Source organism: Sphaeramia orbicularis, chromosome 16, assembly GCF_902148855.1.
Source record: "Sphaeramia orbicularis chromosome 16, fSphaOr1.1, whole genome shotgun sequence".
NCBI lineage: Eukaryota > Metazoa > Chordata > Actinopteri > Kurtiformes > Apogonidae > Sphaeramia > Sphaeramia orbicularis.
This window is the reverse complement of record NC_043972.1, coordinates 9,015,170-9,027,643: the sequence shown is the minus strand read 5'-3', so window position 1 is coordinate 9,027,643 and position 12,474 is coordinate 9,015,170. Positions and strand designations below refer to the sequence as shown.

The window sequence follows — 12,474 nt, the reverse complement described above, 5'->3', positions numbered from 1 at the left end:
CTCTGCTGTTATTTTCTATCTAAATCTCCCACAGGATAATTACTGTAGTTTCACCTATGCTATCAGAAGAGATTAAATGAAATTAAGACTGTTTGGACATTCTGCTTCTTTTCTATTTACACCAGCCCTGCGGTGAAAGCCGCCAACACCAGACTCACCACTTTCTATTTCTGGGTCAGAGAGGCTTCAAGTGGAGATGTGAAACTCAGATTAATTTCTTTACACCGACGACCATGTGATCAATAGGTGTTGATGTTCAAAGGAGGGGAGGGGAGAAGAGGAGGGGAGGGGTGGGGAGAGGAGAGGAGAGGAGAGGAGGGGAGGGGAGGAGGGGAGAGGAGAGAGGAAAGGAGGGGAGGGGAGAGGAGGGGGGATGGGAGAGGAGGGGAGAAGAGGAGAGGAGGGGACAGGAGGGGAGGAGAGGAGGGGAGGAGAGGAGAGGAGAGGAGAGGAGAGGAGAGGAGAGGAGAGGAGAGGAGAGGAGAGGAGAGGAGAGGAGAGGAGAGGAGAGGAGAAAGGAAAAGCTGATCCATTTCCAGATCGTGGAGATGTGACACTTTCTCTCCTTCACTCTGATAAACTCACACAGAGTGAAACACGATGGATGCCTGTTATGTTTTTCCTCTTTCCTCATCTCCATCACTTGTCTCCTTCTCCTCCTTGTTCCTCTTTTCTTTTTCCTCTCTCACCCCAAACTCTTCCATCTCCCTCCTCCCTCCTCCTACTCATCACTCCTATCTCTTTCACTCTCTCTTTTCTGATTCTCCAGAGGGTGCTGACATCACAGCCAGCCTGGCAACGGCCTATAAATTATGAGTGACAAGTCTTTGGACCAATAAAAGCAGCACCATATTTCATGCACAGTAAATCTGATTGCAGATTGCTGTGGCGTGTGGCGGCTGACATGTTTATTGTCCCCACGGTGGCGGGAGCTGAAGGTGTGCAGTGGTGGGGGGGTAGTCCCTTAGATCAGAGTTACTACAGTCTATATGGAGGTCAAACAGATGGGAACTCTGGGATGCGGGGCGACCCCATCCACCCACCCGACAACCCCCCCAAATCCCCAAACACATACACACACATACGATGCTGAATAACCCGGCGTCTATAGGGCAGCTATTTTTCTATCAGCTTTAACAAAGCCGTGCAGTCGCTGCTTTCATTGAAACCATCTGTCCTCAATAAGCACATGCTCCCTGTGAAACTTTTACAGAGAGGCTACTCCACTTCTCCGCCGATTTTTCTCATTTAGAGCTGGATTGCGTAACCTTTAAAAGAAGAAACAATACTTTTTTCCCCCTCAAGTAAAAAGTTACATTTGCAAGCAATAACGCGAGGCTGTTTAGGGTAATACACTCAGGAGGTTTACTGCTAAGAATCTATTCCTGGTCCTACATACCTCCTCCAAAGCAGAAAATAACCACAATTAAATTAGCCATGTGATGTGTGTTTATATGGACATCTGAGAATTCAAGTAACACAACAGAAAGTTATCCAGTTTGTCAGTGATTCACTGGTTCGCATCTGCTGCTTCGTAACACAATGTTTGAGTTTTATTCTATTATCTATCGTTTTTTCTGATATTTAACCCATTCCATCCCACTTAATTTATGTTGATTTTCACCAACTTGAACTACATCAGGTTAAATTTAGATTCTTTTTTTCTTTTTTTTCCCCATTTTTGAACAGGAATATATTTATTGATGGAATGGACAGGTCATGTGACCTCATGACATCGAACAGGTAGGAAGACGCATTAGCTTTGATCCAGTTGATTCTTTCACTAATTACGTTTTCATACTCAGGAATACTGTAAAATAAACTTGGGCCCAATCCCAATTCACCCCTTGGCCCTTACCCCTACACCTTGGCCCTTGCACGTAGTACTACCCCTTGAAATGGAGCTGCAAGGGTTACAACAAGGGTTGCAAGGGGGACAACCCTTTGCGACCTGTTACGTCATCAGCAGTCATCAATGCCGCTATTAACAGATACGATACCTTTGTTTCCGAAAGTATTCCCCATGCTGTCAGTAGCTGTAACCACCTCTGTTCCATGGGCTTTGGTCGTCTTTTGCATCTATCAACTATGAACTGCAGAAATCCCATCCATAACACATCAAAACAGCATTAAATGGTTAATCAAATGATTAAGTTGTTTACGAAGAAAATACGTACATTTGTGTGTTTCTTTAATCACACTGCTGTACTTTTTGGCTGTTTACCTCCATCTTACCAGTAATTTGAACAGAATTATGGGAAATTTCTCCTACCCCTTCGTTCGTAGTATTGTCCTGAAAAATCTCCATTTCGAGGGTTATACAGCCCTCCGCCTTAGCCCTTCCTCTCCGTCTAATTGAGAATCAGGACAACACTACCCCTTCACGTGTATGCGCAAAACGAAGGGGTAGGGGTAAGGGGGAAGGGGGAAGGGGGAAGGGGGAAGGGCCAAGAGGTGAATTGGGATTCAGCCTTGGTAACTCCATTTCTGAGAATCTAAGCTTTCTAATAAATAGCATTTACACAGTAAAACTTTTGCCAATACTAGCATATTGACAAAAGTTTTATTGTAGAAACTTTATTGTACTTAATGCAAAATGGCAACTGGAGCACTAACGATCTAGTGGGAATGAAGATGTTACTGAGTCGGTCATTATTTAAAGGGGTCATATTTATCTAAACCCACTTTTATTAGTCTGTGGTTCATTTATTTGTGTATTTGGACCCTAATAGTTCATACAGTTTGAATTTGAACCCTCCAGGTGCTGCAAAGCTATCTTTATATTCATTCAAAATCAAGTGGATTTCTACAACCTATTTTAATTCCTGCTTAATTTGGCACATTTTATAATTAGTTAAATCACAACATTTGCACATATAAGGTCAAGACTTCCAACAAACATTTCTCCAAGTTCGACATAATTGTTTGTCAGCATCAGTGGTTATAGTCCATACTGAAAATATGTCCAAACTTTGAGCCGATTACCTTAAATTTTCAGTTGTTGGAGGGGGTGGGGTCATTTTCATTTAAAGGGCCAGAGCTCAAAACGACCTTTCTGGTGTCATTAGTGAGAAATAGGGTTAAAGATGGACCTGTGGAGTTGAATTAATGAAGAATTCACTCCCGAGCAGAGCATTTACAGTTTATGTAGACCACAGGGAAATGTTTTAAAATGCATAATTCCATTTTAAAAAGCAAGATATCACTCCTTTAAGAAAATAATGCTACTAAAACAATGAGAAAAATACTCAACTTAGCATTTAAATTTATCTCATAAACAGAAACAGATAAATTCTAGAACTGTGAAGAAATAAATTATTCTATTCATTCTAGGGATAGACTGATTATCCAAACCAATATTTACATTAATTTATTACTATTTGCTAAAATAAATGGATTGGTTGGCGCCATCTAATTAGACACTAGACTGAAGTCGTAACAAAAGCAAAACAGGATAAGAACATTTACTAGTTAGTTTTTTTTTTAAATTTTTTATTAAGAATCCAATCAGTTCAAAGAGCATACTCAATGAATATTGTTGAAATGTACTGTGATTGGATACTAATTTCTGTAGTTGAACTGACAGTTGACTTCAAGGTATTTTTTTTTGTGCTAGAATTATTCTCAATATGTATATTTTCACTTGATTATTAAAACTTGATCAAAATGCATGCTTTCTAGATCGGATGCTTCAACCAGTTCTTCTTAATACATTCGTTCTATTTCCTTTTTCTTCTTAATTAACTACTAGACATATATAAGTAACTCTGTGTGAACCACCTTTGTTCGATAGTACAGTGTGTACTTGTTAATACAAAATGAAAGATGGTTTTATTACACATTCTCTCCTCTATACCTACCCTGCTATACGTAAACCATCCTGCATTATCTCCAATTTTCTTAAACATGGATCCTCTCATTACAGATATCATAGCTAATCTTTAATGTATTGTAACAACCTCATTGATGCTAAGTGACCCCGTGCTCATTGCATTGTCTGCTAGTCCATCCGTCCTCGCCCATGCTATAAACCATTCTTCATAATTAGTGTGGCCGCTGCAGTATGATCAGGGCATTACAAGTCCTCTGCCACAGCCCCTAAATGGACAGATTTCAACAGACGCCCGCTGGTGTGATCGGCATCATTATATTTTAATTAATCCATTCTTCTCACAGCAACACAGTAATTACAATCTATTTTATGACACGGCATGCTGCGAAAGAGGGGAGGGAAGAGAGGAATAGGAAGGGGAGCTGGAGGAAATAACAGTGAGAAAAGGCAAAAGAAGAAAGTGCACAGATAGAAGAAGGGGCAGCGAGTTAGAATCAGGATGAAGGAGGAAATTTTAAGGTGAGTGAGAGCAGAGGTAAAACAGCACTAACGCTATGACTGATTACAGATATGTCATTGCCTGGCTGACATTGTAAAAGCATTGTAAAAGCGTTTATACGATGTCTGGGGGAGCGACGGGGCCCCCCTCTCTTTCTCTCTCCCTCGGATTCATGCTTCATACAACGAGGCAGAAGGAGAGGCTCAATTTCCTCCATCCGCTGTCTGTATAAATCAGAGCAGGTACGGACACTCAGACACGCTGTGGGTGTGATAATAACATTAGAGGATTACAATGACACTCCTCCCTAGACAAGATCACCTGTCTCAACTGTCATAAAACAGGCTGCTGCTTTTTGTGGCTGAAGCGGTTTATACGAGGAGAGGCTGCGGCGTGCGTGTGCACATAAAAGCGGCGTGTGCGCATGTCAAATACGATGGAGAATGAGCGGAAGATCACTCTGCTTGTGTGATCTACTATGAACCAGGAATAAATAACCAGGTTTATCTACAGATGTACAAGTTGTGCCTTTAAAACACAATGAAAACAGTCAAAAGCATGTCCTCTTGTAGCCTTCAAGGAGCTAAAGGTGGTTAAAGCACAAGTGAGTTTTACACTGTTTAAGTTGGCTGAAATTAGCACAGTCAGAGATCATACAGGGATAATTATAGTAATCATATATTTAATACCCACAACAACTGTCTCACATATAGATTGTTAGACCATTCAATCGTATAGAGTTCTATGTATATGAAAGAATATCCTCCTTTGTGTTTTTGTTGCCCATTTTTGAACAGAAACGTATTTAATGATGGAATGAACCGAACCAGCCATGTGACCTCATGACACCAAACAGGTAGGAAGTCCCATTAACTTCAATTGCTATCCAGCTGATTCTTTCACTAATTATGTTTTGATGCTCTAGAATACTGTCAAATAAACTTAGTAACTCAATTTCTGAGAATCTAAGCTTTCTAATTATATAAACTGTAATACATTTACTTCAAATGTTTAGTAATATTTAGTATTTAATACAAAATGGTGAGTGGATCACCAGCAATCTGGTGCAAATGAAGATGTTAATGAGCGGATCATTATTTAAGAATATAACATTGCTAAAACAATGATCTACTATGAACCAGGAATAAATAACCAGGTTTAGCTACAGATGTACAAGTTGTGGCTTTAAAAAACAATGAAAATAGTCAAAAGCATGTCCTCCTGTAGCCTTCAAGGAGCTAAAGGTGGTTAAAGGACAAATGAGTTTTACACTGTTTAAGTTGGCTGAAATTAGCACAGTCAGAGATCCTACAGGGATAATTATAGTAATCATATATTTAATAGACACAACCACTGTCTCACATATAGACTGTTAGACCATTCAATCATATATAGTTCTATGTACAGTATGTGGAGGAAATGTCCTCCTTCGTGTTTTTTTTTTTCCATTTTTGAACAGAAACATATTTACTGATGGAATGAACCAGTCATGTGATCTCATGACACCAAACAGATAGAAAGTCCCATAATTTCAATCTCTATCCAGCTGATTCTTTCACTAATTATGTTTTCATGCTCAGAAGTACTGTCAAATAAACTTAGTAACTTAATTTCTGAGAATCTAAGCTTTCTAACATAAAACTTTTGTCAATATAGGCATATTAACAAAGGTTTTATTGTATAAACTTTAATGCATTTACTAAAAAATATTGAGTAATATTTAGTGATTATTACGAAATGGTGAGTGGATCACCGGTAATCTGGTGGAAATGAAGATGTTAATGAGTGGATCATTATTTAAGAATATAACGCTGCTAAAAACAATGATCTACTATGAGCCAGGAATAAATAAGCAGTTTTATCTACAGATGTACAAGTTGTACCTTTAAAACACAATGAAAATAAAGAGTTCAATAGTAGAAAATGTGTCCTCCTGTAGCCTTCAAGGAGCTAAAGGTGGTTAAAGCACAAATGACTTTTACACTGTTTGAGTTACCTGAAATTAGCACAGTCAGAGATCATACGGGGATAATTATAGTAATCATATATTTAATAGCCACAACCACTGTCTCACATACAGATTGTTAGACCATTCAGTCGTATATAGTTCTATGTATATGGAGGAAATACCGTCAGTTTGCACTGTAGCATTGGCATCGTTTTTTTCAGATATTGTAAATATGTTGACATATATGTCTTTTTGTCATTATAGCTACTGTGTGATTTAACAGATGGACTTACACTTATTTAGACCCTGTCAGACACTTAAACCATTGTATATCTGAAAGGGATCATGGGACATTAAATACAGCAGACACAGACACCTTAACCGAATCAAATCATAAAGTCAGTAACCTGCAGATCCATTTACATGAAGTTTTTTTTGGGGGGGATGCTGACGTGCTGATGTGGATCACATCAACATAGGCTTTGTTTGTATTGGAAACTACAAAATATATTGTATTGTCTGATTTTGAAAGCATTTTCTTAATAAAATGCTTGTCAGATTTATGTGAAAGTAGTCAGTGTGCAGTTAGATATGAATACATAGAATCATCCTCTGTATCATCTATCTGGGAATCGTAACTGAACTCATCACTGAGTCATAAGGTCAGTGATGATTCACACTCCCGTCATTACCGAGGGATGTGACTGAGAACCAGTTCCAGTTGAGAAATGCCTCAGAGCTTATCAATTCATTTAATTTTATCTTAGATTTTTTCTAAGAGTTGCACATTATCCAACACAACATCAAACTGTAGCTATGGAAAGGAGAAGCCCCGCCCCTTCTGATTGTTCCCGTGGGGCCTTATTTTAGAAAAAAAATGGGCAAGAGACTAGTATTTTTCTTTTAATGTTCTGTTTTAATGATGCATTTACATATATCTAATGTATTCTAAGCTATTTACACTCTGCATTTATTTATCTATTGTTGATGTGGTATGATTGTTTCTGTGAAGCGGTGACTGTATTTTGAATTTCCCCTTGGGGATTGATAAATAAATAAATAAATAAATAAATAAAGACAGTCAGTCAGTCAGTCAGTCAGTCAGTCAGTCAGTCTGTCTGTCTGTCTGTCTGTCTGTCATATGATGTGCGTCAGCTTAAAACATTATTTTACAGGTAATAAAAGTTACAGTTAGACTATCAGATATTAGACCGTCTACCTGCTATTTATCTGTTTTTAATGTGTTTGGTTTCTGTTTTTATCTGCTGTATGTGAAGTGTCTTTGAGTTCTATGAAAAGCGCTATACAAATAAAATGTATTATTATTATTATTATTATTATTATTATTATTATTATTATTATTATTATTAAAGTGTGAAAATATGCAAATACAAAGACAACACAAAAGTCCAGTGGTCATGTCATTGCTGAAGATGTCTGCAGCACTGGAAAAAATCTAAATCTTACCAAGTGTATTTTTCTCATTTTCTAGTCCAAATATTTCATCACACTTAAAATAAGACATAATCACCTAAAGAGTAACTTTTCAGTGAGATGTAAGAACTTATTTTTAATCAATAGATCTGGAAAATCTTATTTCAAGAAATCTTACCAAGATAATTTTCACTTGTTCCATTGGTAGATTTTTTTGCTTGAATTAAACAAAAAAAAAAAATCTTTAATTAAGCAAAAAAAAATCTGCCAATGGAACAAGTGAAAATTATCTTGGTAAGATTTCTCGAAATAAGATTTTCCAGATCTATTGTCTAAAAATAAGTTCTTGTATCTCACTGAAAAGTTACTCTTTAGGTGATTATGTCTTATTTTAAGTGTGATGAGATATTTTGAGTAGAAATGAGAAAAATACACTCGATAAGATTTTGAATTTGCAGTGAGCTTCAGCATGATCAGACTTGTAGTAATTTCCAATTATTTTAATATGTTTTCACCTCCTTCCTGAAGACAAACGTGAAACAGCTATTGTGGTACTGGTGACATGTATCCAGTGCAACAAGTGATGCAGTCCACTGAGCCGTTACGTACTAAACTACATACTACTTAACTATATTTACCACAATCTGCAACTTCCATGGCTTGTAAAATTGTACATTAAATTGGCAAACACCATATGTGTAAATGCTGGCACAGTCTAAGTGGATGATGCCAAGTTTAGTCAAACTAATGACAAGTCTGTCTCAGCCAAATGAGCCTCTGTGGGATGTGTTACACAAACTCATCTGATCCATGGAGACCCCAGGTTGCGCTTTACCAGACTTAAAGGATCAGCTGCTAATGTACTGGTGCCTTCAAAGATCTTTTAGAGTCAAGGCCTTTTAGGGTGACTTAACCTACATGGTATTAACCCATAAAGACCCAGTGCTACTTATGTGGCAGTTCCAAAATAATTTTTTCTCTATATTTAACGTTTCTTAAGTGATTTATCACCATTTATTATAATATTATCCTCTGTATTTTGTGTTTTTACAGTAAAAAAATCAGGTATTTTCCTGTATTTAATTCACTGATCATGTCAATGATCATAAAAGCTCAGATTAATGTTGAGGGTTATTACATCAAAAACAGAGAAAACTGAGGAAAAAGTGACTTGTAATAAAATGCGGGTGTAGCACTTTTTTTTCAAAGGAAATGTAATAATTTGGTGTATTATATAATACACCATCAAAATTGATGCCTTGATTGGAAAAACCATCATACCAGCAGAGAACAGTAGAATTCAGAATTCATTTTAACCCATAAAGACTCAGTGCTAGTTTTGTGGCAGTTCCCAAATTAATTTGTGTCTATATTTAAGCTTTCTCAAGTGATTTATCGCCATTGATTGTAATATTATCTTTCTTATTTCGTGTTTTTTTTTCCAGTGTAAATAATGTGTTTTCCTATATTTGATTCACTGATCATGTAGATGTTCATAAAAGCTCAGATTAAAGGTAAGAATTATTATATCAGAAACGGAGAAAACTGAAGAAAAAGTGACTTTTCAGCAAAGATATCATTAACTGAACATAAAAACAAATTTCTCCATCCACTGTCATTTATCAAACTCTATGGATTTTACTGGTGAATCAATGCTGTAGAAGATGACAGTGTTTCCACAGTAACTACAGAGCCTCTGACAATTGAAATAGGTCATATCTGATGACCGTGAAAAGATGACAAACTGCATTTTACACCAATTATTTGCATGTATTGATAGGATTAGTGGATCAATAGTTATTAAACATTGCACATCAGTAGATGGATTTGGTCGCCAGTGGCTGTTTGGGTCTTTATGAGTTAAGTAAGAGGTGATAATGTTATGTTCCCACAGATGCATTACTGGGTTAAGATGTGGATGTCCTTCCTTAGTCCATTTTTGGTCAGTACTAACCACTGCAGACCAAAAACACCTGACAACACCTGCAGTTTTGGATATGCTCTGACCCAGTGCTTTGGCCATTACTTTTTGTCCCTTGTCAAAGTCACACAAATCCTTACGCTGCACATTTGGCTGCTTCCAACACATCAACTTTGACGATTAAATGTCCACTTGCTGCTGAATATATTCATTGTAACAACTATAACCAATAACACATGACACTTTAATGAAACAATCAAAATTTTGACCACTTTGCTCATCAGTGGTGATAGGCTGTACGTTTGTGCTTTGCCCAGAGTTCTGTCTGTCAGGTAGAACTGAAGTGAGATGCATAGAGAGGAAAGAGTAGCTGAACTAGAATCTCCTCGTTTTTATGTTTTTTCTGTCCTCATGCTGCATAATATTGTTATTTGCCAAGGATAAAAACACACTACCCAATGACTGACTCTCGGAAATGTCCTGAACACAGCAAAACAAGAGGAAAAAATTGAAGGGAAAAAGAAAAAAAAAAAAAAAAAAAGGAATATAGATGCAGACGGCAGGGTCTATGCTGGTAAATATACCAACACACACTGACAGAGGGTTAGAAGTGATGACTGAAATTGTAAGAGCTACTGCACTGTTCAAGGAAAATGTTACATACTTTACTTTTAATTCAATACTTGTGATATTAATACGAGTAAAAGGGCAAAATCAACAGTCTTTTCTCTGTGAAAATGCACCCTCAAGTTCAGCAGGCATCAGTGTCTTCAGCAGTCTGACAGTCTGAGCCAGATAAATCACACTTCTTTTTCTCAGATTCCCTTTTTGTGTTTCCCAAGACAGTGTTTCCTTGGTGAACGGTAGTGCAGGGATAGTGTAAAAAGTACATAAGGGCATATGGGGGTTGTTTTTTGACACTTCTTGTGAACCAAATTATGAGACGTTTGTATGAATCTACTGTATTTGTCATGTTTGTCTATATAAGTTATTATGGCATATGATGAGCCTTTGTACCTTAAACCGTGTGATGATAGTGATAGTACCTGTGGTGCACATGGTATCCTGCTGCGTTAACGTTCCACCCAGGCTCTTTGGGGTCAGGGATCTTTGCTGTTTTGGCGATCAGATGCTGAACATCCCTCCACGTCAGCTCAGGACTAGGGCAAGAGACATAAAACAGAATAACATCAAACGCATCCTTCCTTAGGTTGTTTTACACGGACTAAAACCACAGAGGAAACGCTTCAACTCTGCATGATACTCTGAAAAGAAACCTGCTGGGAGTCGAACATGTGCTCAAATCTTGTGTAGAAAGAGGCATGGAGGACTGTTTTATAGGGGCACACTCTGTCAGGGATGCATGGTAAAGCACATACTGTATTAATGTTAAGGTTTATTGCTACATAAACTGAGCTTGTGCTGCGATGAGACACTGCCATACCTTTTACTGCAGGTCCTCCAGACATAAAAGAACATGTTTAAGTCAAGCTTACAGTTTTAATAATGGTGTCACTGAAAAACTGTGAATTCAACAAAGAATATTTGAGACTGTAACAAAAGAGCCTAGAGAGTCGAATGTAGAAAAAGTCTTCTTTTTAATCCCAGGCAGGGGAATTCTAATAGAGCGGACTCAAGTGTCATGTCAAGCAATATACTAATGGAATCCAATTAAGACCTTTAAACTGCGCCGAGAGCTGGAGGATATTAGCTCAGTTTTCTATAACAAAAGACCAAAGGGTCGTCAACGAGGGCTTTTTCAGGATATAAAAAGCATAAAGGAAATTGGGTTTTTCTGCTTTATCCACTCATTATTGTTCCCTAAGAAAATGACTTGAATGAAGTATAAGAAAATCTCTCGGCCACCCATTCTGAGCAGCTTTTCCTCACATGCCTCCAGTGTCTGCCTCAGCATCTGTGCATAGATAGCTTTTCCAGTAGAGTCAAACAGACCTAAGGTAATTATAGGTATGCAACGCAGTTAGAGTTAATTCCCCCCCCATTATTAATGACATAACTGCAATCCATCATATATGTCTATTCAGCCACGTGTAAAGGTGCAGCTGTAAATGTGCGTATAATGGACGTCTGCATCAACGTGTGCAGAGAATCCCTCCGTAAACAAACAAAATCACAAGTAGCCTCTTCATTATTTTGGTGTTAAGGGTTAGATATCTGAGAATATACGAAACCCAGATATAAACATATATATTCCATTCACGCATTGGTAAAAAAAAAAAAAAAACACAAAGCAGAACAAAAGGAGAGAAGCTTTCATTAGCAGCATAAAACAAAACCCCGGCAAGCAGCGAGAGCAGGCAGCTAAAACAACATGATAGGAATAATACTAGTAACACTAATAATAGACGGATAGAATGAAACAAAACACGACGCACAAACAATTATTTTAAGCTTTGATTTCAAAGGGATAGGAGTGTATGCGCGTGTAGGGGAGGAGGGAATAGGCTTTGTACTTTTGAACTGTTGCTGCTCACTGCATGCGTCTGTGTGTATGAGTGCGTTGTGTATTATATATTAGCAGCAGCAGTGTGATTCTGTTGTGTACACCCCTCCCACCACCACCACCCCCACCTCCATCATCTCCACCACCACCACCACCACCACCACCATCACCCCTCTGGTGGAATCAGAGAAAGCCCCGCGGCCCCGGCTGGTTTGCATAAAGCAAACAAAATTAAATTTGCTTTGCTAAATCAAAGCATGTATGGTATTCCAAGCCGCTCTCTCTGGGACAAATTACTTCAAACGGCCTCCTTTGTATCATAACAGAATAAAAAAAAAATCAGCCCAATCAGCGGCTCTCCAAAACCCTCGACTCG

At 38.0% G+C, this 12,474-nt stretch overlaps 1 protein-coding gene across 4 annotated transcripts in view; it reads right to left on the bottom strand.

Annotated features, from left to right (window-relative positions):
• LOC115436361 (endoprotease bli-like) overlaps positions 1 to 12,474 on the bottom strand; it is a 313,286-nt gene that overhangs the window by 79,956 nt on the left and 220,856 nt on the right. For all 4 annotated transcript variants that reach the window (XR_003937806.1, XM_030159218.1, XM_030159217.1 and 1 more), the window contains one exon: positions 10,681 to 10,794. Coding sequence is in view for 3 of the 4 variants with exons in the window: in XM_030159218.1 (XP_030015078.1) it covers positions 10,681 to 10,794 (114 nt within the window). In the remaining variant the exon portion in view is untranslated. The remainder of the gene's footprint in view (positions 1 to 10,680; positions 10,795 to 12,474) is intronic.